The sequence below is a fragment of the Cryptotermes secundus genome, unplaced genomic scaffold (genome assembly GCF_002891405.2).
Source record: "Cryptotermes secundus unplaced genomic scaffold, Csec_1.0 scaffold312, whole genome shotgun sequence".
Classification (NCBI taxonomy): Eukaryota; Metazoa; Arthropoda; class Insecta; order Blattodea; family Kalotermitidae; genus Cryptotermes; species Cryptotermes secundus.
The window spans coordinates 357,585-383,115 of record NW_019727091.1 but is presented as its reverse complement, the minus strand read 5'-3'; the positions used below and the strand labels follow the sequence as shown (position 1 = coordinate 383,115).

The window sequence follows — 25,531 nt, the reverse complement described above, 5'->3', positions numbered from 1 at the left end:
CTCCAGAAAGTAAGTAAGCAGCGGGATGCTTTAGATGGTGTCCTCAATTCAGATGTAATGTTCTGAGCGCAATCAGGAACCCAAATGCATATATATATTTTTTTTTCCTTGGCACTACATCCCCAGTGGGCCTAGGCCTACCTCCATGAACTCCGTTCACTTCGGTTTTTCTAGATCTTAGACATTCGGTAGGACTCCTTGGGCGGGTGATCAGCTCGTCGCAAGGCCTCTACCTGTAGACAAACACAGAAAAACGTACACAAACATCCATGTCCTGAGTGGGATTCGAACCCACGATCCCAGCTTCCGAGCGAGCGAAGACAGTGCATGCCATAGACCGCTCGGCTACCGTGACCGGCATATATATATATTGTTTCCTGATTTCCTACTGTGCTGGTCACGGTAGCCCAGCGGTCTAAGGCATCCACTGTCTTCACTCGCTAGGAAGCCGAGACCGTGGCTTCGAAGCCCACACAGGCCATGAATGTTTAGTGTTTGTGTTTATATGTGCGTTTTCCTGTGTTTGTATACGGATAGAGGCCTTGCGACGAGCTGATCATCCGCCCAAGGAGTCCTACCGAGTTTCAAGGAGATAGGCCAAGGCCCCAAATTGGGGCTGTAGCGCCAAAGGAAAAGAAAAATATTTCTACGGCTCATCAAACAGAGAACACCCAGATATACAGATTATGAAATTGACTTCTGTGCAAATATTACGGTCGAGATTTTGGATATGACCCGAATCCTCATTCCAGATCTGTGTACTTCTCATTACAAGATGCGAGTGCTGTTCTAAATACTAGCACAAACTTAACGTTTAAGCCGTTTATGAACTAAGCCTAGATATATTATGTCTCCATTTAGTTACTTACTCATGGAGCTGAGCCCTTCTGGAGGAGCCGCCAATTCTGCAGCTACTAAAGAATTTCCCAGCATTTTATGGAACCTGAAGGTTCATTACCGTGTTCACAAGAGCCCTCCACTGGTCCCTATCCAGAGCCAGATCTATCCAATCCATACCATCCAATCTTATCTCTCTAAGATCTATTCTAATATTGTCCACCCACCTACGCCTTGATCTTCCCTGTGGTCTCTTTCCTACTGGCTTTCCCACCAATATCCTATACGCATTCCTCGTCTCCCCCATTCGAGCTACATGACCTGCCACCTCATCCTCCTTGACTTGATCATTCTAATTATACTTGGAGAAAAGTACGAGTTATGAAGCTCCTCATTATGCAGTTTTCTCCACCCTCCTGTCACTTCATCCCTCTTCGGTCCAAATGTTCTCCTCAATAGTCTGTTCTCAAACACACTCAGTCTATGTTCTCCCTTAATGTCAGAGACCAAGTTCCACACCCATACAGAACCACAGGCAAAATTATAGTTTTGTATATTCTAATTTTTATGTTTTTACACAACAGACGAGAAGACAAAAGGTTCTGGACTGAATGGTAGCAAGCATTACCTGAGTTCAATCTTCTCTTAATTTCCTCCTGAATCAGATTTTGATCTGTTATCGTTGTTCCCAAATATCTGAACTGTGCCACATTTTCAAAAACATCTGTTTCCTCTCTTTATATCATGATTTTGCCTTGCATTTTGGCGACAAGACAGCAAGATATACTTAGTTTCTCTGTGTTTACTTCTAGACCAACGGCTTTACTTGCATCAATTAAAGTTTGTGTGTTTTTCTTTATGGTATCTGTATTATCATCCAGTAGATTCACATCATCGGCATAGGCCAACAGCTGATGTGTCCCGTTTAATTTCAGTCCCACCTGGCTTCCCTGGACCTTCCTAATGGCATATTCTAAAGCAAAGTTGAAAAGGAGTGGCGATAAAGCATCTCATTGTTTTAGACCATTATGGCTAGGAAATGTATCAGACAAGTGTTTACCTACATGGACTTTACTATACGTTTTGTTTAAACACAATTTAATCAACCTAACTAGTTTCATGGGTGTGCCAAACTCTATCAGAATATTGTACAATACTTCCCTCCCAACTGAATCATAGGCTTTCTTGAAGTCTATGAATAGCTGATGTACTGTCTCATCGTACTCCCATTTTTTCTCCAGTATCTGACGAATGCAGAAGATCTGATCTGTAGTTGTTCTGTTACGTCGAAACCCACACTGATGATCCCCAATAATTTCATCTATATATGGACTTAACCTTGAGAGAAGAATATTGGACAAAATTTTATATGAAGTTGATGGCAGTGATATCCCCCGATAATTACTACAGTCAGTTTTATCACCCTTCTTGTGCACTGGTACAATAATAGACTCCTTTCACTGATCAGGCAATTTTTCCAATGCCAAATAGAAGTAATTAGATTGTGGATCTTAGAACATAATATTTCGCCTCCTGCTTGAATAAGTTCTGCCGGAATTTGATCACTACCTGGCGATTTATACCGTTTCAATTTTGCAATAGCACTTTCAACCTCAAAAGGGCTAGGATCAGGTACTAACGGCTCAGCTGTATGGATTTCTGTCTGCCTAACATCACTGACCCTATGTACATTCAATAACTGAGAGAAGTAGTTCCTCCACCTATTCAAAATGTTGTGGGAATCTGCAAGCAGATCACCATTCTCATCCTTCACTAAGTTACTGCTAGGCTGGTAACCCCTTTTAAAGTCATTTATTCCTCTATACAGGTCTCTAATGTTCTTGTTCTTACTGTTCATTGCAAGCTCATAAATTTTGTCTCTCAGATATTCCCTCTTTTATATTGTGTCTCCATAGCAAGAAATAATTTTAATATTCGATGTTAAAGTTTTGAATAAGTAATTCTTTCTTTCTTTCTTTCTTTCTTTCTTTCTTTTTTTTTTCAAAAATTCGGGGGAGGGCGAGGGAGAGAGGACAGCTACAGCAAAGCAATAACATTCACCACGGGGATCTGCATATATACATAATATGAAATTCGAACATCCCAGTCCAAGTATAAACAACACGAGCGGGATACCCCGAACAACGTGTTGAGCCTTCACACTTCTAATAGGAAAGTCAAACAAACCAACACGACCTATGAATATTCTGATGAAAGATCCCAGCAAGCAGATACTCCACAGCACAATATCACTTCCGCACTGGAACAACTAACAGCACACATACGATATGTAGCAGGCACGAGGCTTAAATGGAATTTGTATTTAATAAGTAGAAGTGAAAAAGTAAAGCTATCCCTGTAACAGGTCGTGAAGGCCCATAGGGTTGTGAGACGTTGAGGGTCCCACATTATATAGACAGTAGGCTCAAAGATGGCGGTAAGTTTGTCAGCCTTACGCGCTGGCCGTGCTTTACTCCCCAGGAAAGTTTTTTAAATTAATTCCTGGTACTCATTTCTGTTAGAGGCTGAATGCGGCTGGAAGGATAAGGTCAATTGAAAAAAATCCAATGACCTCATCGGGACTTGAACCCGCGACCTTCCGGCTTGTAGCATAGTGCCTCAACCAACTATGCTACCGCGTGCCCCCATAATACCTTAATAGCTATTTCAAATTATAATTTTAATTTTAACTTTTATCCATTTAATATCAAGTTTAATATCTAGTTTTAACTACATTTAAACCACATTTCAAAATTAAGATATTATTGTCAGTATAGAATAAGCATACAGACACAGTATGAATTCATATTGATTAATGACGCAATTCAGAAGCTAAATAGTGTTCATGTACGCCTGAAGATGACCCAGGAAAAGGGTCGAAACATGTAGCATTACCGTCAAAAGCGAATAAAAACAAATGTTGACACTGTAGTGTTTATTTTGTTTCTTTTTGATTATTTGTTGTGCGACTGTCCCAAATTATTTTTTTTTTTTCGTAAATAACACAACAGGATGCATACCATAAAGGATGGTTAGTTGTCTGTTTGCCGTCCACCCCCTCACCCGACGACGCGATTGACGCATCGTTTTCGATATTGATAAGAAAAGAGCCATATTCTGGAGTAAGACCATATAGGCCATCTTCTGCTTGTATATCATGTACCATGGAGTGACTGAGTAGGAACAGTCACGGCTCTTGAAAGGCACTGTTAACTACAGCATGCGCTTGGTGGCACTGAAGAAGACAATGGAAAACCAAACTTAGAATAGCCTGTTTTCTCTACCGAGATTCGAAACCATGACCTCCCGAACAGTAAACATGATGAAGGACTGGTTTCTACCACACCAGAAATTTCAGTTTAATGTGCCTACGGGGAGACTTGTGGTATGATCTGCAAGGAAAATAGGAGACCAACTCTTCGAAGCATACCTCGGCGTGGCTTTGTCTGCAGCAACACCACACTGAATGTCTGAATTGTGTTTCATGTCATTGGAAGTCCTTCGGGGTTATGAGACTGTGTACTCTTGTGACATCTTCCTGAAGATGAAGACATTATGTACCTCCGATTCATTGGTTCCTATCTACATGACTGCACCGTGTCACAGGCCAGAAGACCACAATATGCATCTTCAGCACTGGGAAAGCTCAGATTTCCGTAAGACTTGGGTCTCTTCGGTGGGTACAGATGGTCGCCGCGTTCTGCGACACAACTGTCAGGTAAACCACATGCGTTGTGATTTTTAATTAATTGCCCTAGTGACTTATTAATATGCTGTTTGTATTACGAACATGTGAGCTGTTACACCTTAAGAGGGTACGTTCAACTCGGCAGTATATCTGTGCTAGTGGGTTTGCTTCCAGCCCATAGCAAAGAGATGTCTGTAGGAGCAACACCTAACAGGCGACCGTACACGCAGTTTTTCGGACAGTTTTGTACCGAATCGGTCTCGATCTGTGGGGAGAACTCTGCGAGCATGCGCAGACCTGCATCGGTTCGATCCATTCAGGCTAGTTACAGATATTTTACTATGAATATAAATGTTCTCCACACACCCACGCGCGCACACAAGAATTTCGAAAAGGTTAAAACTATGATGATTTCTACAGTCCGGTCACGTTTTAAAGATCCATCATAGCAGCGCTCAAAAGTTTCAGCCTCGAAGTAGCATTGGCCCTTAGGCCCCCCATACACACACAGTTTGGCCTGCCTAACGACCTACAGGTAGAACTGACGGATTGACGGGTTTCCTACAGTCCAAACGATTGGCCGGCCGGCCGCACCACACACATCAGTTTTGCCTTTCAGCCTTGAACTGTGCAGGCCGAACGGGAGGACAAACTGTGTGTGTATGGGGGGCCTTATAGTAACATCGGTGCTGTGCACCCCTAAACGACATTGGCTGACAGTCATATGTTGCCCTTGATTTATAATTGCAATGATGGAAGACATGCATTGCACATAGACGTTAATCATGTGTCATTTCTCGTTGCAGTTCCGTTTGTACTGTGTGTGATATGTGGTAGCTGACACGTGCAAAAGAATAGGTAATGTTTTTGCTCCAGCCAGTAGCGTACAATGCCGTTTCAGCAGAAACGATTCCCCACAGCTGCGGACAGTATATGCATCTGATTGTACATTCATCGTGTTTCTCAGTGACGACAGCTTGACTTAATGACGACGTTCGATATATCTCTAGCGTCTATAGAATCGAACGAAACTTTAGTAATCATCGCCGTCGAGTGAGTAGCCCTCATGGACCCCTGAAGGTAGGGGTCAAACCATTTTCCTTTCACCCCCACGCCCGGATTTTTTGGAAATCTAACAATTGAGAAAAGGCGGAAATATGCTACCAGATTTTCTGAGAAGTAGTGGACCTGGAGCGGGGTCCACTCAGCCTCGTGAGGATAATTGAGGAGCTACTTGATTGGAAAAGTAGCGGCTCCGGTCTAGAAAACCGAAATTAACGGCCGTGGGGATTCGTTGCGCTGACCACGCGACACCCTATATCCGCTGAAGTTGGCATTAACTTCGCCGACAAGCGGTAGTCGCTCGGTCGGTATAGTTCGCTTGCGGACTAAAGCCACGGAGTTTCTTTTATATGCTGAATTTTAATATAAAAATTGCATTTGCTTTTAAATATGGTACCATTTACGTTTCATTATAGAGACCCAAACTCTCGGGTGATCTGTAAACACATTCTTAAAAGGTTTAAATGGAAAAAGGTTCTGTCTTCCAGGATATAACTTCATGTAGTCCGGTGAAAGTCAGCCGACATATCGGAGGAAAATATCGTCTCCATCTTCAGGATCGTGGGGTACGTCAAGCAGCAGACCAGCATGAAGCACGCAGCACAGAAGAATTTACACAGTGAGCTCCTACTTCTTATGAAATGAACGCATCACGAACACAGATGCTATAGAGAGGAATCTGGAAACAGAAGAACTGAAGTGCATTTACTTTTCTGCCGACGTATGATATGGGTTTATATTGCACAATCTTTAAAACAAAGAACAGGTCACCACCAGTCAACTACACCGGAAACGAGTAACTGACACCTTCACCGCTGAGGAGCAAAACAACAACCAAAACTGAGCTCTAAGCGGCGACAAGTCGAATCCTACATCTCATCTTGTCCACGTAAGTAACCATTCCATTCTTATCAACCGAATTAACATTTACCTTACTGTCCTCACTAATATATTCGACTCCGTAATTTCCTGAGCATGAATTTACTTTATTAGCAACTCATTAATAAAATCTTCTTGGGCTATGAGCCATGTCAGTTGGTTAAGAATTACTCTCATTTCATAGACCATCTGTGTCCTCATCATCAGAAACTGTGTTATCGTCGCCTCACAGCGTTTACACATGCCACGCTTGTGGTCGCCAATTTATTATAGTTCAATGTTCAGTGTTAAATATCTATACTGAAATTGTATATGACATAAGCTGCAGAATGTATTAATACCTGTAACTTCAGTTTCAAATGGTGCCAACCTTTTTACAATCCAGTCTTCCGGGATAAGACACCGTGTAGTCTGGGAAGTGGTTACCAGTCCTTAGGAGATAACGAATACTGTCACAAACTTCAGCAGACTCCACGGTGACATAACTCAGAAGACCACAACTGAAATCTGATTTTCCTAATCTTGTTATACTTGCGGGACACCTTGTTAGAGTTTTGAAATTGTAGGCACTGCGTGTGCTCCTGGAGAGGGGGGAGGTATGGAGCACCCCTCAATAAGACTGAAGGGAGGGCCCGGAGGTCCTTCCCGGAAAGAAAATTTAAAATGAAAGACTATTTTTAAATGTATTTGAACATAAAAATATTAAATTTAAGAAGGAATACTCAAGATGGATTTATTTATTACGGCAATAATAGGATCACTAGTAAAGTAAAAAACTGGATATAAGTAAGTAGTGAGGCACACCTCTGTTACTGTCGCAGGACATTGATGTTCCGCGGCACACACAGTGGAAAACAGTAATGTAACTTTTCACCACCGCTAAGAACTCATACTGGCTTGTAAAGGTTTCAGACTGATTAGGTAGGACCTAAAATATTGGCGGTATGTTGTCTGAGACCGGTCACAGTGGCCGCGCCGTCTGAGGCATGAACTGTCTTCGCTCGCTTGAACGCTGGGATCGTGGGGTAGAATCCCACTCAGAGCATGGATGTCTGTGTGCGTTTAGTTTGTGTTTGTCTTGTTCTGTGTGTAGGTAGCGGCCTTGTGAGGGGCTTATCCCCCGCCAAAGGAGTCTTATCGCCTGTATATAGGATTAAGAAAGGGTTGTAAGGCATAGATAAATAGACAGACAGGTAGGTAGGTAGTTGTATAGATATAAAGATAGAAACATAAATATACGGACAGACGTACAGATAGATAGGTAGGTAGGTAGGTAGATGGATAGATGTGGTCTGAGAACGTAAGTTTGGGATACAACAGAAAGCTTTGCACTTCTCCACTACTGTGTCTCCACCTACATTCGAAGACCTGACTTCTCTCCGTCACATTTGAAGCACATCCGACCTGTCTCTGAATAATTATCAAACTTACGTAATGCATGCTGTCAGCGTTATCACTATCCAAACGGATGGTGTTAACATTGGATTTTCAAATCGACATTGTCTGCCCTATTTTTTGAACTTAATTAAAAGAACCGTGATGCGTTTATCAACATCTAAATGAACGGTAAGCTCAATACGCAGCAGATGTCGCTGTCATAGTTACATAAACTGTAGAATTCTAAGTCGCCGGGCCACGTATAACGAATATAGCGAGTTCTGATACCAGTAATCTTGTTGTCAGACACATTTGGTTTATCATTCCTGCTTTTCATGTTAGTAGTTCGGGTATCGTTTGTACAACAGTTCAATTGACAGATTTGAGAACAGTGGATCCTTTTGTACGTCGTGCTGAGCGTTACCTTGACAAGAAGGTAAGCCTTTGTACGCTTGTGGCATTACGAGAATATATCCTATTTTGTAATCTACCTCAAATCACGCACTTCTAAATTTGGAAAGTTTTACATTTTTTGTGCATAGGCATATTTTTCTTAGCCTAGTTTTTTTTTCGTTAAACAAAAATAGACCAATGTGATACCCTTGCTGACTGTACTTATGTGTTTGTCTCCCTACTTAAACTTTTCAACAATTCGACCTATTTTCATGAAATTTGGTAAGGAAATTTTGCCGTTAGAAGCCACCCAAGCCCCATTCTTTCCAGTTTCTTAATCAGATAATAACAGGATGCCGGGCAGATAAATTTATGAGGTGGGAGAGAAAAAAAGAGGAATGAACTGTGATCCTGAAATTATGTATAGTAATAGAGGCAGAAAAAGATGCAGCTCTTAATTAGGTCCTGTTTTGTAAAACATGAAACAACAAAGTGGCGGCAGTATTAAATCAATATTTGGTTTTTTTATGATCTCGATGTCACGTGACATTTTATGATCATTTATTTTATGAACTGGTCTAGGGGTTTTATTTACTACCCAAACGTTCTTCCGAAGAACCTCCTTGGAGCTGTTCAAGCATTTCCCTCACCTTGCTCCGGGAAAGAGTTACGACTGCTTTGGACTCCCTTTGACCCTCGGTCGGCTGACTCCCAGCGACGCTCTAGCACGCTGTCTCTTGTCATCAGAAAATTCCACTGAGCCCAGTAACTACTGTAGATGAACTGCGGTCGAAGATGTTCCATTCGGGACGCTCTCCAGCCTTCACTTCATGTAGAATAGCCCCACATCGTCATTCAGCTGCACTTTCCTCAGGGCTGCTTGTCATTCGTAACGGCAGGGTCAGTAATCCGTGCCTTCAGGCTACTTTATGGTCACTCGACTTTCTGACAGTGAGCATGTGCCTCTGGGCAGGGTCTTGTAGACGGAACATCTATATTTGCATGCTTTCATTCCTGGAAATGTTCAACCATTCTCATAGATATTTCTCCTGCAGATTAAACCAGCGTCCTAATCCCGTTCGCTCCTCAGTGGGTACCCTTCGAACTTGGTCCATTAGACTGTTCGATGCCTCCACGGAATTCTCCAGCCGCACAGTCACGACTTTTCCACTCCGAACCGGTATTACGCTGGCCATCGCCTAAAGAAATTATCGTGGCCATGGCGCGGGACGCCATAACGACATTTCTGTGTTTAGTCGTTGCGCATGGCGCCGCAATTCCACCACCGCGTCGTAATATCACAGTACTCGTCTGCCATTTTTGCGTCGAATACAAAAAGTCGTAGTGCGATCCACCTAGAGTCAGTTCTAAGAGCGACTCCTTAAAGTCAGGGCGCCCCCATCCTGACGTTGTCAGTGGAGTTATCAGGCCCGGCGATGGTCATGGGTGTGGCATGTCTCCTATCCAGCACTTGTAATTGAAGCTGTTGTTACTGCACTTGGCTTACATGTTTACTACAAAATGAGGGAATGGGGCTGATGCCAGCGCTTTTTCAGAAGTTTAAATGTGTGAAAGGGTTGCACACTCTTGATGCAGATTGGATTACTTATGATCAACAGTATGGACATTTAGATTCTCCTTCTAACTGCTTTGTCCAGGTGAGTCTGGTCCCTATTCAGAGTGATAAAGAAGATGGTGCATGAAGTAAACATAATCACCTCCATCTAGTTTCGAGTTCTGGGATGCATTTATTTTGAGCTTCACGTCCATTATGTGCTTCCTAGGCACATGGGAAGTTACTTCTTTTTTTTTTCCCAGGATATTCATAATTTCTGTACTTTGTTGCAGATGTCTGCAACAGCAGGGATGGTGGCAGTGAATGAGCGTGTTGGGCAGTGGCAGATAATGCTCTTGTTGCTGCTTGGCTGTAATTATGCCATTGTTGGTATCAACCACACTCTACCTACATTCCAAGGCTATACACCAAATTACTTTTGCCAGGTAATTTGGCTCTTGTGAACACGGTGATGAACCTTCGGGTTCCATAAAATGCTGGGAAATTCTTGAGTAGCTGCGGAATTGGCGGCTCCTCAAGAAGGGCTCAGCTCCATGAGTAAGTAAGTAAGGTAATTTGTGTACTTATGTGGATTTTGTAGCAAAGTTATTGGAAAATTATGTACAATTACTTTGAAAGAGAAGAGTGGGAAATTCTCATTGACCTTGTTTAACACAATGACCCCCATCAAGGACACCAGTGTCAGTGCAGGACATTTGCCTGGCTGCCACAGTCATTACCGATGTCTTTTCTGGACCCTACATATGAAGATACTACCATAGCATTTTGCTGAAGCAAGTAAATAAAAATAATGACTAAGGACAGTTGACCCTTGATGGGAATTGAACCTGACACTTTCTGAATTCGAGTCAAATGTATTATTGTGCCATCCTGCTTGGTGTGACTTTTTCTACTGATGCTTTTCATAGAACTGATGTCAGTGTGTTAGGGGACTAGACATAGATGGGAGGATAATAATAAGATGGATCTTAAGAAAATTCAGTATGAAGCTATGGACTAGACTGAATTTGCTCATGATATGGTTCAGTAGCAAGTTCATATGGACATGGTACTGATAATGAGCCATTGATTCCCATAAAAGGTTAAAAATTTCTTTCGCTTATGAAGAAGGACACTGCCCCAGAGAGGAAGATGGCACACTGTCATGTAACTCTGAGAAGTTATTGCTGAACAACGTTGATTCTTGAATTTATATATGAGTTCGGTCTGTTTAATCCACACCCCGATTTATGACAGAACATACATAAAATGTATTCATCCTCTTTAATAAAACATTATTACATTAATATGATATCATATACATCCTTACTGTTTTAAGGCTACTTTCCTTTCTCAAGGAAAGAAAGAGGTTTATGAGATCACTATATTATGTGTGCTTGTGTTCCCCCTTTCAACTTTTGAACAAGTTTATCGATTTTGAGGAAATTTAGTATGAATGTTATGCTATTAGAAGTGACTCCAACATTACACTGTTAATTTCCAGTAGCCAGTAATAATAACAAGGTGGATGCGACACTGACAATATTTAATCTAGTGTTCTAAAATTATGTATGGTAACAGATTCTCTAGAATTATGAAACTTAAGTTGTTTTAAGTTTTTTGTATATAGCAAAATACCTTGTAACAAAGCAGCCTGCAATAATTTTGTTCAGCATTCGGATAGACTGTGGCAACTAATGAACAACTGGAGCTTGGCATGTGAACTTTCATATGGAGGTAGATTAAGAAACACCTATACATTATGTATACAATATTGTTCATGAGTGGAAAGTTATGAATATGTGGATGTTTGAATCTTTGTTTTATAAATGACATATTTAACATAAATGGCATCTGTATTTAAACTTGAAACTCCTTCTTCATGTTTTCTATTTTTTTAAGAATCTGATGCAGCAAAATTTAAGAGTAGTTAAGAACCACTATATAATGCTATAATGCTAATCACATACTTTATACATTACTGTCTTCCAGTACAAGGCAATGAGGAAGTTAATGACTTATTAACCATTAAATAGTACTTAACATGTTTTACTTTTGTATTATTGATCTGTTCACAATTTCAGTTTTTATCTTGTAATCACTGTGAACTGTGCCTTGAATTATCCATTATTCACACAGAATGACAATGCGAGTGCAGCAACTGAAGGATGTGTGAACGTGCTCAATTCATCTGTTATGCAAACTGAACCAAGCTGTCCACGGGGTTACCAGTTTAAATCTAATCGTGGTGACTGGACAGTTGTTACTGAGGTGAATAAAACTAATGTACACTAACAATTTAAGGAGTAGGTGACCTATGCATCATGCAGTAACTTAATTCTGGGTCATGTGACTTCATTCTCATCACATGACATACTCTTATATTCAGAATAGTTACAATGCTTCTTAATGCTTAACATCTACCTTTCATTTTGTCACTGTGGAATGGACTTCAATTTTAAAGAATGTAGTACATACAAATGTTACAGACATTTAAATCACTAATCAGTGAATGGCACAGGTGGGTAAAAATATTTTATACAAGTTTTGTCATGTTCATTGTACATGTTAAAATACATTAGAAACACTTCCTTGTCAAATAAATGCAACTTATGACCAAGATAGGAAATTTTAAAGAATGCCACATAACCTTGTGATATTTGAGGTTTTCATGGCTGTGACTGTCTTCTGGGATATGATACTGTGTAGCCTGGTAGATGTTTATGTGGTGTTAAAACTATCCTGAAGATGGGGGCGGTGCAGTCCCCTGGAATATCTGTAAACATTTACCACATTACACAGTGTCTCTTCCTTGAAGAGCATAATCATCACACATCTTGTTTACAGTTTTAAATTTTTTTCACTGAAGGAAATAAATGCCATAGTTATCAGAATGAACACCACAGTTTAGTAGGTAGCACTCCTGCTTTGTATTCAGGAGGTCCCAGGTTCAGATATCAGCTCAGTGGCTGGCTATCCTGACCGGCATTTACCATGATGATTCTTTGTCCATACAGGCAAATGTCAGGTTAATACCTCAGATTAGGCCATGATTGGTTCCATCCACATACTTTCCCATTGGTTATTCACAAATCCTACCAAGTACCTTCCAGATACACAATAGTAAATAGTAATATATTTTCTTTTTCCTCAGTGGCAGTTGGTATGTGAACGTCGTTTCCTACGGCCCTTGTTAGCCACTTTATACTTCTGTGGAGTAACAATAGGGGCAATTACATGTGGTCTCTTGGCTGACCATTATGGTAGGCGACCAGTTGTTCTCGTCTGTCTTTATGTTCAGGGGCTTCTGGGTGTCAGTTTGTTTTTTATGCAAACTCTTGAAGGTTTCATGACTATTCGTTTCATTCAAGGATTCTTTGTACAGGCAAGTAATCAGAATGGAGGTGAGTGTCTTTTACAGTTGTAAGATCATTTCATATAAACCATCACAAAACAATACTCAGTTTAGCTGCCTTAATGTGGAGTTCATTTTTTTCACTCATAATTAAAACTACTTTATTTCTTTATTGGTTGAGGCACTATACTACAAGCCAGAAGGTCATGGGTTCAAGTCGCGATGAGGTCATTGGATTTTTTTCAGTTGACCTAATCCTTCCAGCCGCACTATGGTCCTGAGGTCGACTCAGCCTCTAACAGAAATGTGTACCAGGAATTAATTAAATAATTTTCCTGGGGAGTAAAGCGCGGCCGGCGCGTAACGCTGACAACCTTACCGCCATCTTTGAGCCGATTGTCTAGACAATGTGGGACCCTCAACATCTCACAACCCTATGTGTTGTAACGGCCTGTTACAAGGATAGCATTGGCGTTACTTTTATTTTTACTTTATTACTTTATTACTTTACAGTACCATCAGAGTATTGCAGTTAACCAATCTGAAACACACCCATCTCAGCCCAGTGGCCAATGAAATATAATGTTCCTTTACCCCATCTATTTATTGATATACAGATCACTGACTGATCTATCAGTAGTTCCAAGCCTGTGAATTTTTCATTCAGACACTGCCTTGACTCCTCCCATGTTTTTGAAGTGATACTGTTATCATGTATTCATTAATGATGATATCCTTCAAAACAAAATATAATTTACTATTATTTAAGTACATTAGGTAGGGGCTGCATGTGTATTTTGTACATATACAGGAAAATTTTTTAATTTTGTATGTGTCATCAGTCCTTTAAGTCATCCTTTCACTCTTTTAAGGCTTAGTTTATAATTTGCCTTGTAGAGAAAGGGTTTTTAAAAATAATTCTGTAACCAACACACACTGATGCAATGATTCATTGGTGCACAACGTACTTTTTACTTGTACCTAATCAATGCACATGGTAGTGGAGTAGATTATTTTTGTTCCCTCTTATCCTGGCTTTTGTTCTGCCGTGTTTTGCTTATTATCAACAACAAATTTTATATTAAGTAGTGTTAGTAGCTGATAAGCAGCCTCCGTAGTCTAGAGGTAACGTTCCCACCTCATGACTCGTAGTACGCGGGTTCAAACCCGGCGGAGGTCGTGGAATTTTTAAGGGCGGAAAAATTCAGGGAACAAGTCCTCCGGGAGGGACTTTAAGCCGTGGGTCCCGTGTCGTAGCTTTACGGCACGTAAAAGAACCTCATATCTCCTAAGGAGGTCACTGAGCAAAATTCAAGGACATTTCCCGCCCAACAGTAGTCTCCAACGCCTCTGATAGATGGGGGAAGCATTATAGATACCGCTAAGCCAGTAGAGGCCGAACTCGCTGGCTTGGTCGGGACTGATGGTAAGCACCAGTATCAGTAGGGTATAGAGACTGGTAGAATATCATAGAGGGAAGCACAATGGACCAGTACTGGTCTAAGTGCATGAGGAAACCCACCCTTTCCAATAACTAACTAACTAGTAGCTGATACATTTGATCAATAATTGTTGATAAATTTAAGACTGAATTAATTATTCTGTCCTTCATTCAGTGAAAGGAAATGAATTTATTTTCAAGGTGTCTTACATTTAAAGAAAATATCTATTCTCAGATGTCCATGACTGGAAGAGTTAGCTTAGTCAAAACATGTCTGATGTACATTTAGGATTTCCTAATTTGAAGCTCAGTAAGAAACTAGCTATTCTGGTTCAGTCTTTAAACAAATTTCTTCACTTTCTCTCAGAGAATACTGGAATAGTATCTAAAAATAGGCCAAAGTCTTAGTCTCTTACACCCTTTGTACTTACCATTCATTTCAACATACCATCTCTCAGCTGGCTATGTAATTTCTGAACTTGTTAAGAAAACAAAAAAAAAATGGCCACAGATAGATCAGGGTATCCAGACTTGCAGTGAAGGTAACAGACAGTACACATCATATACACCCTGCCCAATTATCTTCTATATGTTCTGTATAATTCTGTAATTGTATGTCATCCATATCTTTTATATAATTTCCATCCTTTGAAAAATAAATTCAATTGTATGAATATGCTGATACTGTAAAAATGATAGTACTTACATGTGTTTCTACATTAGGCTGGGTACTTGACACAGTGCTTGAAAATTGTAAAGGGTGACGAGAATGAGTTACAATACTTTTTTTTAAAAAAATCGCTCACGGTGGAACGAACTGTTGTTTTCAGGGCCAGCCAACTTTTGACATTCTACATAGCTTTGCAGCTATTCTGTACATTCAGTTTATACAGTTTAATATATACGATTGTTACGTGGTTGTCTTTTAGAACATCGACAATCCCACAACCTTATCATCTGATACATTAATGTGAAATTTTAAAACATGAGATTAATCTAGAGTTTTAAAGGTTCTTGTGATAAGGGAGAAATGAGTTTTGTCTTTAACACAGAGAGTTTTCCATTGTCAAAGACTGATTGTATTAGCTGAATAGGTTGGTGAATGGCAGGAGAATTCCTTGAAAGAGACTGTAATCACATCCTGCCCATGTGTTTTCTGTTCATTGCAGTGTCATATTCAGGTTGTTGAGGGACATACACACAGGCTTGTAATATATATGAATATGAATATTTGGAAGTGAAATAAGAGATGAACATATCTAATTCTATTATAAAATTTGGCATATAGACTTGTTGCTGGGCAACTACAGAAAGATAACAAAAAGTACTTCAGCTGTTACTCAGTAACAGCTTCACAAACAAGCATGTTTGCATGGCAACAATTGGATACAGCAACAATGATGTTATAAGCAGGACAGTTGGGGCAGTCAGTCAGCCAGTGATATAGGCGGATTGGAGTCAGAGTGAGAGGAGAGTGGAAGGATTTTGGAGCTAGGATGAGAGAAGTTGGGCCGTTGCAGTTAGTGACAGCTAGTGAGAAAAACGAGCAGCCTGGTGAACTTTAGTGTATGCCAAGGTTGCGGAAGTCCAAATACTGGGATTCCAGAAATACTGACCACAGAAATTAACATTGCTGAAAACTGAATGTCATGCTCTCATGAACAAACACCCAGAAGCAGTATCTGTAGTGCTATAGGTGTATTAAGCACTCAGTGACACTGAGAACCTTGTCTGATGCACACCAACTAAAATGGGGGAAAGTTCTGAATGGACCTTCACTGTGAATAGCACAGATGAGAATAAAGCACTTCTGTAATGTTCTAGATGGGAAGCCTCCTTTCAGCGCTATTTACACATGTATGTAGTAACCCTGAATGAACTGAAGGCCTTCCTGAAGATGAAAGTACAGGCAGGACATGGTGGGCAATGAACAAAAACTCAGTGGAATCAACGGCCTAGGATGACGGCTTCCAGGAAGTAAAGAGACACAAGGGGCATGTCTCTAATAATACTTTGAAGACAGCCAATAAATTGACTAAACCGGTCCCAATATCTGCAGCTGTCAAGCTGCCTCAAAATGCATTGTTAACTTGCAACTTTGTCACACCTCTCAGAACTACTGAACATGGATACAGAGACTACTGAAGCAGAGAACAGACTGCCGAAGCAGGAGGCTGCCAGAAAACCAGGTAGGCCACCATTAATAGTGATGATTTCTACCACAAAACTCATTCAACTCCAAAGTGACTTAAGGGATCACATCAAAGGAGATTATGACTTCCAAAATAAACAAAATGGAACCTGTATAATAACAAAAGAAATGGCAGACTATTCAACCATGAAATCCTACCATGAGAAAAATAATCTCCACCATTTTAACTTCTTCCAAAATTCTAAAAATCTATCAAGGCAGTAATCTGTCACCTTCCCTCAGACACGCCAGCGGAAGATATTTCCAACAGCCTTGAGGACTTAGGCTACCACATCATCAACTTGAGGCAAATGACGGCCACTTGAGCAGCACCCAATGGAAAAACTCCTGTGGTGTTTTGCCCTCTATTCCTTGTTACTTTAACAAGAAACATAAAATTTAAATTCAAGCTGAATAGCCTCAACCATGTTATCATCAAGGTAGAGTTATATAGAGTTTAGGCTGGCCTTACGCAGTGCTACAACTGTCGAAACCTTGACCATGTCTGGGTCAAGTGCAAGAAACCCTCCCAATGTTCATGGTGCGGTGGTGACCACCTGCACAGGGAATGCCCAGAAAAGACAAATACAGAATCTATTCCAAGCTGCTGCAATTGCACCTTAGTGGAAGGAGAGAACTCTCATCCAGCGACATATCAAGGCTTCAACCACATGAAAGAAATTCAAATAAAATACGAGCTCTCAAGGGATCATTTGGGAGGATGTTTCTCTCACCAGAGCAGTCCTACACAGCCATACTGTGTCAAGACACACAACACCAGCAACCACAGGCACCACAGACATGTGAGAACAGTTTGCATCTCCCCATGCAGCAGCAACACTGTTACAACAGGAAATTCAGAGAACAGGTCTGTCAGTACAGGCTCCCAGTTCGATCACCAATGGCATGCTAAAAATTTTCACTGTAGTGTAACAGATCATGACAGAGCTCAGTGAAGCTGTGTTAGAAGAAGACAAAATAATGATCATTACAAAAATAGTACTTAACTTAATGAAACAAAATGGCTGTTAAGAGTTCATAGGCCACTCAAAGTCATAACATGTAATGCAAAATGCTATTTGGAGGTGGCACTATGAGTTCAGTAAGCAGCTGCAAGACTTAAATATGCATGTGGCTTTACCCTCAGAGACATGTCCCAAATCCCGTGAGGAGTTTTTGTTCCAAATTATCACTTTTATCTGAATGACTGCTTCCCACGAAGAAAAGGCTTTCCCCATAACCATATTGACCTATGCTATATATGTGATACTTACATGTGACAAAGCGAACCCTATTCATAAGAGACAAACCCATCCTCTCATGAGAGAGGATGTTACATAAGGACTATGACTGCAAGGCTTTGGTTGCAATATATATATATCTGGTCATGAACCTCAAAAGCTTGGCACCAAGATGAACTGACTGGCAGAAAAATTCCAGTTATAAAGTAACTTTATCTCTGAATCTGGCAATGTGTTAGTTGTGTGACAGTTGCCAATATGAACGTGGATATGGAAATGGAGGACATTGTTGAGATCCGTCACCAGGTACTGGTGAAGACACAGCAGACTGAGAAGACTTAGTACATGCTCTAGTGAACTGCAGAGTGTGTGAATTAGTGATATCCCTATTGTTACTCATAGTTAGGATTTGTAAGTGCTCAGTAATTCTGATTACCAGCCCAAACCCTGCCTATAGACACTCATACACCTGACAATATAAAAAACCAAAACTGAGGAGCAGCTGTGCCACAGCACTCAGATTAATTCAGTCTTTGTTCAATGTATACATTGATGCTCTAATCTCACCTTTAGACTAGGAAGATAGACAAAAAAAATAGGCAAGAACTAAACCCACTTCTACATGTAATGAATTATTATAAGTTTGATGATTTTCTTCCTATATAGGAAGCTGAAATCTGTTTTACTTGCAACACCATGAAGTTATTGTGGATAATATTAATTGATTTTATATTATTATGTAATTACCTTTTCTGTAATAATTTTTGTTTGCACGAAAATAACTCTAACTTCTTCAATAGGGTTTACAGGGCACAACGTTCACTCTTTTGGTAGAAACATTTCCTCGGCGGTTTCGTACGGCAGTTGGTGTTGTACTGGAGTTATACTGGGCATTTGGACTAGTTTACCTCGCTGGAGCATCATATTACATACCTAATTGGCGCCCACTGGAATTGGTACTTTCCATACCTACAGCAGCAACTTTGCTGTATGTTTGGTAGGTACTTTGTGTTGAAAGCTCATATGGAGCAATGTTAGAAACCTTAATTATGATAGCCAGTCTCTAAGCTTAAAGTGAAATCTGGGCCCACCAAACTATGAAATAGATATGTTAATTATCATAACATGTGGTAGTATTGTCAAAGGCAATGAAATTTATCCTAAAGAAACGTAATTTTAGAACAGTTTTCCTTTCTCAGACACCATTCTTGATCCGCCAACATCTAAAACCTACATCCAAATATTTGTCTTCTTTAAGAAATGTAACAAATAGCATCATAACAGATTTTACTGTGGCTACATGTGAAGCATTAAACAACACCCAGAAACAATTTCTGCAGTAAATCTTAACATCCAGACTGAGGCATCACACAGCGTGGTTAACTAACAGTCTCTCTTGCAAAGTTAATAAACACTCAGTTTAGTCAAGAAATCCCCCAATTTTTATGGAACTTGAAGGTTTGTTACTATGTTCACAACAGCTCACCTTTGATCCATGTCATAAGTGAGAAGAATCCAGCTCATATTCTCATACCTTAGTCCTTCAAGATAATTTTTAATATTATCCTCATATCTATGCCTAGGACTCCCAAGTGGTCTTTTCCTTTCAGGGTTCCTGTCTAAAATTTTGTATATATTTGTCATCTCTCTTTTGCACTCTATATATTTTGTCCATCTCATCCTCCTTGATTCGGTTACCCTAATAATATTTTTGAAAGAGCAGTTATCCTCATTTTACTTCTTTGTATATAGATCTGAATGGAGCTGGGATAGCACAGTCGGTATAGGAACTGGCTACAGGTTGGACGACTGAGGGCTCGACGTTTGAGTCCCAATAAGGTCAAGAATTTTCTCTTTTCCATGTCATCCAGACCGGCTCTGGGGCCCACCCAATCTCCTATCAAATGGGTACCGGGAATTCTTTCCCGGCACTAAAACGGCAAGTGCATGAAGTTGACCACTCACTTCCAACTAGTGCTGAGGTCAAGAAAATGTAGATCTATACATCCACTCCCCTCTATGTCTTCACGGTGCTTAATTAGTTAAGCACAGGGACAACTTTACCTTATATAGATTTAAATACTCTCCTCTATACCCTCTTTTAAACACCCTCAGCTTATGTTCTTCTCTTAATATTTATTATAGTATATGCACATTATGTTCATATTTATTTTCTGTATCGTGAGAATGCTCCATCCAGTATTCCCAAGTTTAGTCCTGCCCTTCATTTAATATCAGATTTCTATAGTCCTAGTCTTCTTACTCACAGGATATTTCCTTCATTTACTCACTTTAATATTTGAATTCATGGCCCCTCAAAGAAATAGTAATGGTTATTTTACTGCATGTGGCTTACTAAATGGTTAAAATCATGGCTAATTTTCCATGCAAGTATTCTACATTTGCTCTCTTCAAAGTGTATTTCAATTGCTTTTACACTCAATCAGTATGAGCTAAAATATTAAACAGATACTCTTTTTTCTCATGCCTTGCAGCTTGGTTCCTGAGTCTGCACGATGGTTGGCTGTCCATGGCAGAGCAGATGCACAGAAAACAAGGAAGAGACTTTTACCATGTAACGAAACAGATGTATCAAATGACAAAGATTCTGTCAAAATGATAACTGAGGAATTAAAATGTGCTGAATGTGATAGTGGCCATTCATATGAAAATAAAATCACTAGAAACCAGCTGACTGTAAATAATGATATAATAGAGGTTGAAACCAGTAACATTCCTGTTGACAGGGCTCTCTTTGATTATGTAAACACTGGGATCAAATTGCCAGCTAATCAAGGGAGAGCTTGCAAGGGGATAATGAAGCAAGAGATAGTGAAAGATAAACTGAAAGATTGTTCAGGGTTGTGTGATGACTTATCAGTTGGCACTGAACATTCAGGAATAGTGCCAAATCACATAAGCAGTGTAGAAAACAGTAGTTACAGTAATCTGTGTAAACACAATGATGGTGATTCCAACAAGTCACAGATTATTTATTATTCAGAGGCTTCTGATGGCAGCATGATAGAAGACAGCTATTTATTGCATTCTACTATGATGTATGAATATAAGAAAAATATAGATGGAATACATGGAGAGGACAAAAAGAAAGAGGAAAAGCTGATCAATGGTGAAGAAATGGCTGATGTTACTCTAGTGCATACCAATAGTCAAAGCAATAGCATGATGAAAAGTAATTTTGATGGAGAATTTAAAATGGAATTATTGTGCAAAGAATGCAGGGGGATGCTGCAAGGATATTCATTAAACAGAATAAATTCTAATAATGATATGTCTGTAGATACTATTGGTTGCTCTTGTCATTCTGAGATTAGAAAGAAAATTGGTGATCCACAAAGCAGCAGTGAATATAATCCATATAATTCTCACAGAAGTATGAGTAGGAGTGAAAGTGATGGACTGAATTATATATGGACAAAAACTGCACAAGATCTTAAAAGTAATAATGAATCAGCTACAGGTGTGCAAAGTATGTCTGTTATAACTGATAACACTATAACTCAGGATGGCAGAAATGAAGGGATAAGCATAGGAAAAACATTTACATCAGATGATAAAAAGGTGGGTTCTGATCCAGTAGGGATCACATACAGAAAACTAGCATTAGAGGAAGAATATGGGATGGTCTGCAAAAATAAGATAGTGAAAATAAATAGTACTGTGACAGAAGACAGTGGAACTACCAGTGACACTGTGTGTGATAGAGCACTGATAGAGAATTCAAGTGGTAAAGATATGAGCCATGATGATGGAGCAATCTGGAATAACATGGCTAAGATATGTGAGAGCATAGAACACAGAACTGTGACTGTACCCAAGATCCTGGATTCAGCAACAAAAAGAACTGGTTTCATTGAGCTATTCAGAAATGCCGTTCTTCGAAAATACCATCTAACAATGGTATTTGTGTGGTAAGTTGACATTTTACGAAGTACAGTAGTATGTTTACAGCTGACTGGTTAGTTGAATACTGGTTTCTTCTTAACACTGTTAAGAACGGTTAAGAAGGAGTCTCCATAATTCTGCAGATTTATTTCATGAAATGTTGCATGTATAGCAGGGGAAACATTTGTGGTCTGCTTTCATCACAACTTTGGAAGGCTTATGCTGTGTGCTTTGGTGATGTACTTTTTCCAGTACTCTAAATGTACTGACCAGTATTACATGCAAAGCACTATTATCCAAATTTCTTAAATTTGTATATTTTCTAATACTTTTTAGGAAAGGCCTGTCAAATTTACATTTAAAGAAGTGCATACTTCAGTTTTAATAGCATATGGATAACTGCATGTCTCTGAGTCAAATACATTGATGTTTATGTTGAAAATATTATCAACATAAACATCAATATATAACATTGCAGTTCATGACACTTAAGAGCAGGGTAACCATATATTTGGAAAGAAAATTTACGAAATGCTTCAAGAAGAGAGGGAGGGTGGGAGAAATGGAATAGAAGGGCTTAGGATGGGATACATTTACATGCTGAAAACTAATAACAAATAAGAAAAAATGTAAGAGATTTATCTTTGGGTAAATGATACAAACTCCGTCCCAAGTGCAAACAATATATATTATATGTCTTTGATCTTGTTCTCTTCTACACTACATGTTTCGGCCTCTAACGGCCATCATCAGGTGTATACTCTTACGTTGCTGCCACACTGAACCCAGTCTAAAATTTAACATTTAAAAAACACATTGTTATTTTCTTCGTTATTATCAACATCTACCTCGTTGATATCTGTCTGGTATGTAGATTATTTTGCACACGTCAATTTTGATTTTCCTATAGTAGCACTATAAAATCTTTAGTTATAATTTTAAAATCCTATAAAATCTTCTCTAAATTTTAAATTTAAAGTAGTAAAGACAAGCAGCGGCACACACACAGGAAGACTACACAGAATAACACCTGTACAGTGTGGAAACAAGAACTAGCCGCTGCAGCACTTTAGACATAGGGCGAGTAACCCTAACAATTTTAAATTTTAAATTTTAAATTTAGAGAAAATTTTATAGGATTTTAAAATTATAACTAAAGATTTTATAGTGCTACTACAGGAAAATCAAAATTGACATGTGCAAAATAATCTACATACCAGACAGATATCAACGAGGTAGATGTTGATAATAACGAAGAAAATAACAATGTGTTTTTTAAATGTTAAATTTTAGACTGGGTTCAGTGTGGCAGCAACATAAGAGTATACACCTGATGATGGCCGTTAGAGGCCGAAACATGTAGTGTAGAAGAGAACAAGATCAAAGACATATAATATATATTGTTTGCACTTGGGACGGAGTTTGTATCATTTATCGTGTAGAGTGCAACAGGATGCTTAAATATAATATTATCTTTGGGGATATGACGCCGTATATTCCACTGAAAGTCAACCAATATTTTCGGGGAACACATCGCCTACATCTTCAGGGTTGAAGAATAAGCAAGCCAACAAACCAGCATGAAGAAGGTAGCATTCAACATACTACGTGGTGTTATATCCAAGAAGATAAAGCTCTTCATAACCAAGTTGTGAGAACCTCAAAGCTCACCTCTTGGCCCTGTGGGATGTTGATGTTTGAAGAGACAACCACATATAATTATAAGAAATGTTTATTGATGTTAGAATGAATATTACAAGTTTAATGCTTTGTGGGTATTTGGTATGGTATTCCCATGCTATGTATCCTGTTTATAAAACTTGCAATGTGTACATCATTGAAAACTTGTCTTTGGGCCTCATATACCAGCTTATTACGTAGAATTTCTCCAACAAGACCTATGCAACATACAGGCCCAATTCTACACTGTAGCAGGATATCCCTTAAAATAAAAAAAAAATATTTGGCATATAGATCCCTAACCCTACATATAGTTGTTAATACCTATTATATACTTCTAACATACCTTTAATATTTTTTAATAATATTTCAACATTTTATATATAGTAAACCTTTATTTTATCTTTTCTTTTTTATTTTTTATTTTTAATCATGTATTTCTTATTTGTAACTATACACTAATGTGAGGCAAAGTTTTTATGTTTATATTTAATACGACGCGTTGCACCGATAAGGATCTGTATCAGTATCTCAGTAACTACATATTCCTGCCTGATGATGGTCATGCATCATCGAAACATGTCGCAGTAAATAAAAGATCTAAATGTAATACTGAAATATTTGTTGTCTTGACGGTAGCATAGTTCCTACATATTATATATTGTCTGAGACACATAACAGGATGCAACCAATAAAAAAAAATGATTACAGGGATGTCTGTTAATGGAAATATGTATTCATGCAGAAGGGGTGAGATCTCTGATCTCTTAAATAGACCCCTATATAAATTTCTAGTTTTGATATCCACCATGATTCAAACAGTTTTCTTATGTAATACAAATATCTTTCTGCTGTTAGATAAATTACCCCAGATTTCACATCTGTCAGAGTATTATTTTGTAAAGATGCAGTATGTAATTGGCTACTCCTCTCACACTCAGCTATAGTGCCATTGCTGGGATGCAAGGGAAAGTCAAATTAAAATATGTAAATAATCTAATAGGCTGACACAGTTATGCTTAAATTCTGACAGATGGTGGTAATCATTGGGTGACATAAAGGAGAGGAATGGAGGAAGAGGAAGGGAACTGATGATAAGACAAACACAAGGGATGGGAAAGGAAGGAAGAAGAGAAAGGCATAGATGGGTGACTCAATATAATAGTTTCATTCCTATTAACTTTGAAGGATCATATGCTAGTTATTTTTCTCTTTTCTCTGTTCCTGTCCAAAGACCTTTGTTACTGATCTGTGATCTTGCCTTGTTGCAGGTTTAGTGTCTCATTATTGTACTATGGCATCATGTTTCATCTCCCTGATCTGAGTGGTGAACGACATTTGAATTTTTTGTTGGGTGCCGTTGTAGAAGTCTTATCTTATGTTTTGGCATACATCATATTGTCACGATTTGGACGTCGAATACCCATGGCTAGTTTCCTGCTCATAAGTGGTCTCATCTGTATAATAGTTGGGGCTGTCAGTAGAGTACCAGAAGAAGATGGCTATTGGATTGGTATGTTTTTGTTAAATAACAAGAATATCTTACCATAAGTCTTATGAATTGTTTGAAAGACCACTTTATCCGGATTTTGTGTTGCCATATCTTTTGTCTTCATCATCACTTGATTTCTTGGTTTTGGTCAACTTATTGTTCTGAACAACTTGCAATATTTAGGAAGTTTCGTCTGTTTTCAACCTTAGATGAAGAGGTGGGAAGGTACCTAAACAGTTTGGTCCATTAGAAAGAGTTGAGCTCAATTTTCTTCACGCAGTGGCAGAAACAGATACAGATTGTTCGCAAAATTCAAACACTATGCATGTTCAAATTTTGTTACATCAGACATCAACCTCCTCCTATAAACGTTATAAAAATTAGCCTATTACAATGTTCCTGCTGAACTTAATATGTCTGTGTGTGTGGGGGGG

The 25,531-nt window shown here is 39.2% G+C and overlaps 2 protein-coding genes across 6 annotated transcripts in view; both read left to right on the top strand.

Annotated features, from left to right (window-relative positions):
• The window catches only part of LOC111864362 (structure-specific endonuclease subunit slx1), a 43,896-nt gene extending 37,672 nt beyond the window's left edge, over positions 1 to 6,224 (top strand). The window contains exons 6-7 of one of the 2 annotated variants that reach the window (XM_033751404.1): positions 4,335 to 4,555; positions 6,076 to 6,224. In XM_033751404.1, coding sequence (XP_033607295.1) covers positions 4,335 to 4,555; positions 6,076 to 6,210 — 356 coding nt within the window. In that variant the 3' untranslated portion in view covers positions 6,211 to 6,224. The remainder of the gene's footprint in view (positions 1 to 4,334; positions 4,556 to 6,075) is intronic. The other variant, XR_004513016.1, reaches the window with a different exon arrangement.
• A 163-nt stretch (positions 6,225 to 6,387) lies between these two features.
• Positions 6,388 to 25,531, top strand: part of LOC111864359 — a 27,222-nt gene continuing 8,078 nt past the window's right edge. The window contains exons 1-7 of one of the 4 annotated variants that reach the window (XM_023851562.2): positions 6,388 to 6,476; positions 10,085 to 10,237; positions 11,931 to 12,062; positions 12,946 to 13,176; positions 18,820 to 19,016; positions 20,515 to 21,951; positions 24,877 to 25,118. In XM_023851562.2, the coding sequence (XP_023707330.1) occupies positions 10,085 to 10,237; positions 11,931 to 12,062; positions 12,946 to 13,176; positions 18,820 to 19,016; positions 20,515 to 21,951; positions 24,877 to 25,118 (2,392 nt within the window). In that variant the 5' untranslated portion in view covers positions 6,388 to 6,476. Of the gene's footprint in view, positions 6,477 to 8,013; positions 8,033 to 8,063; positions 8,280 to 9,674; positions 9,895 to 10,084; positions 10,238 to 11,930; positions 12,063 to 12,945; positions 13,177 to 18,819; positions 19,017 to 20,514; positions 21,952 to 24,876; positions 25,119 to 25,531 lie in introns of those variants that run through there. The other 3 variants (XM_033751403.1, XM_023851565.2, XM_033751402.1) reach the window with 3 other exon arrangements.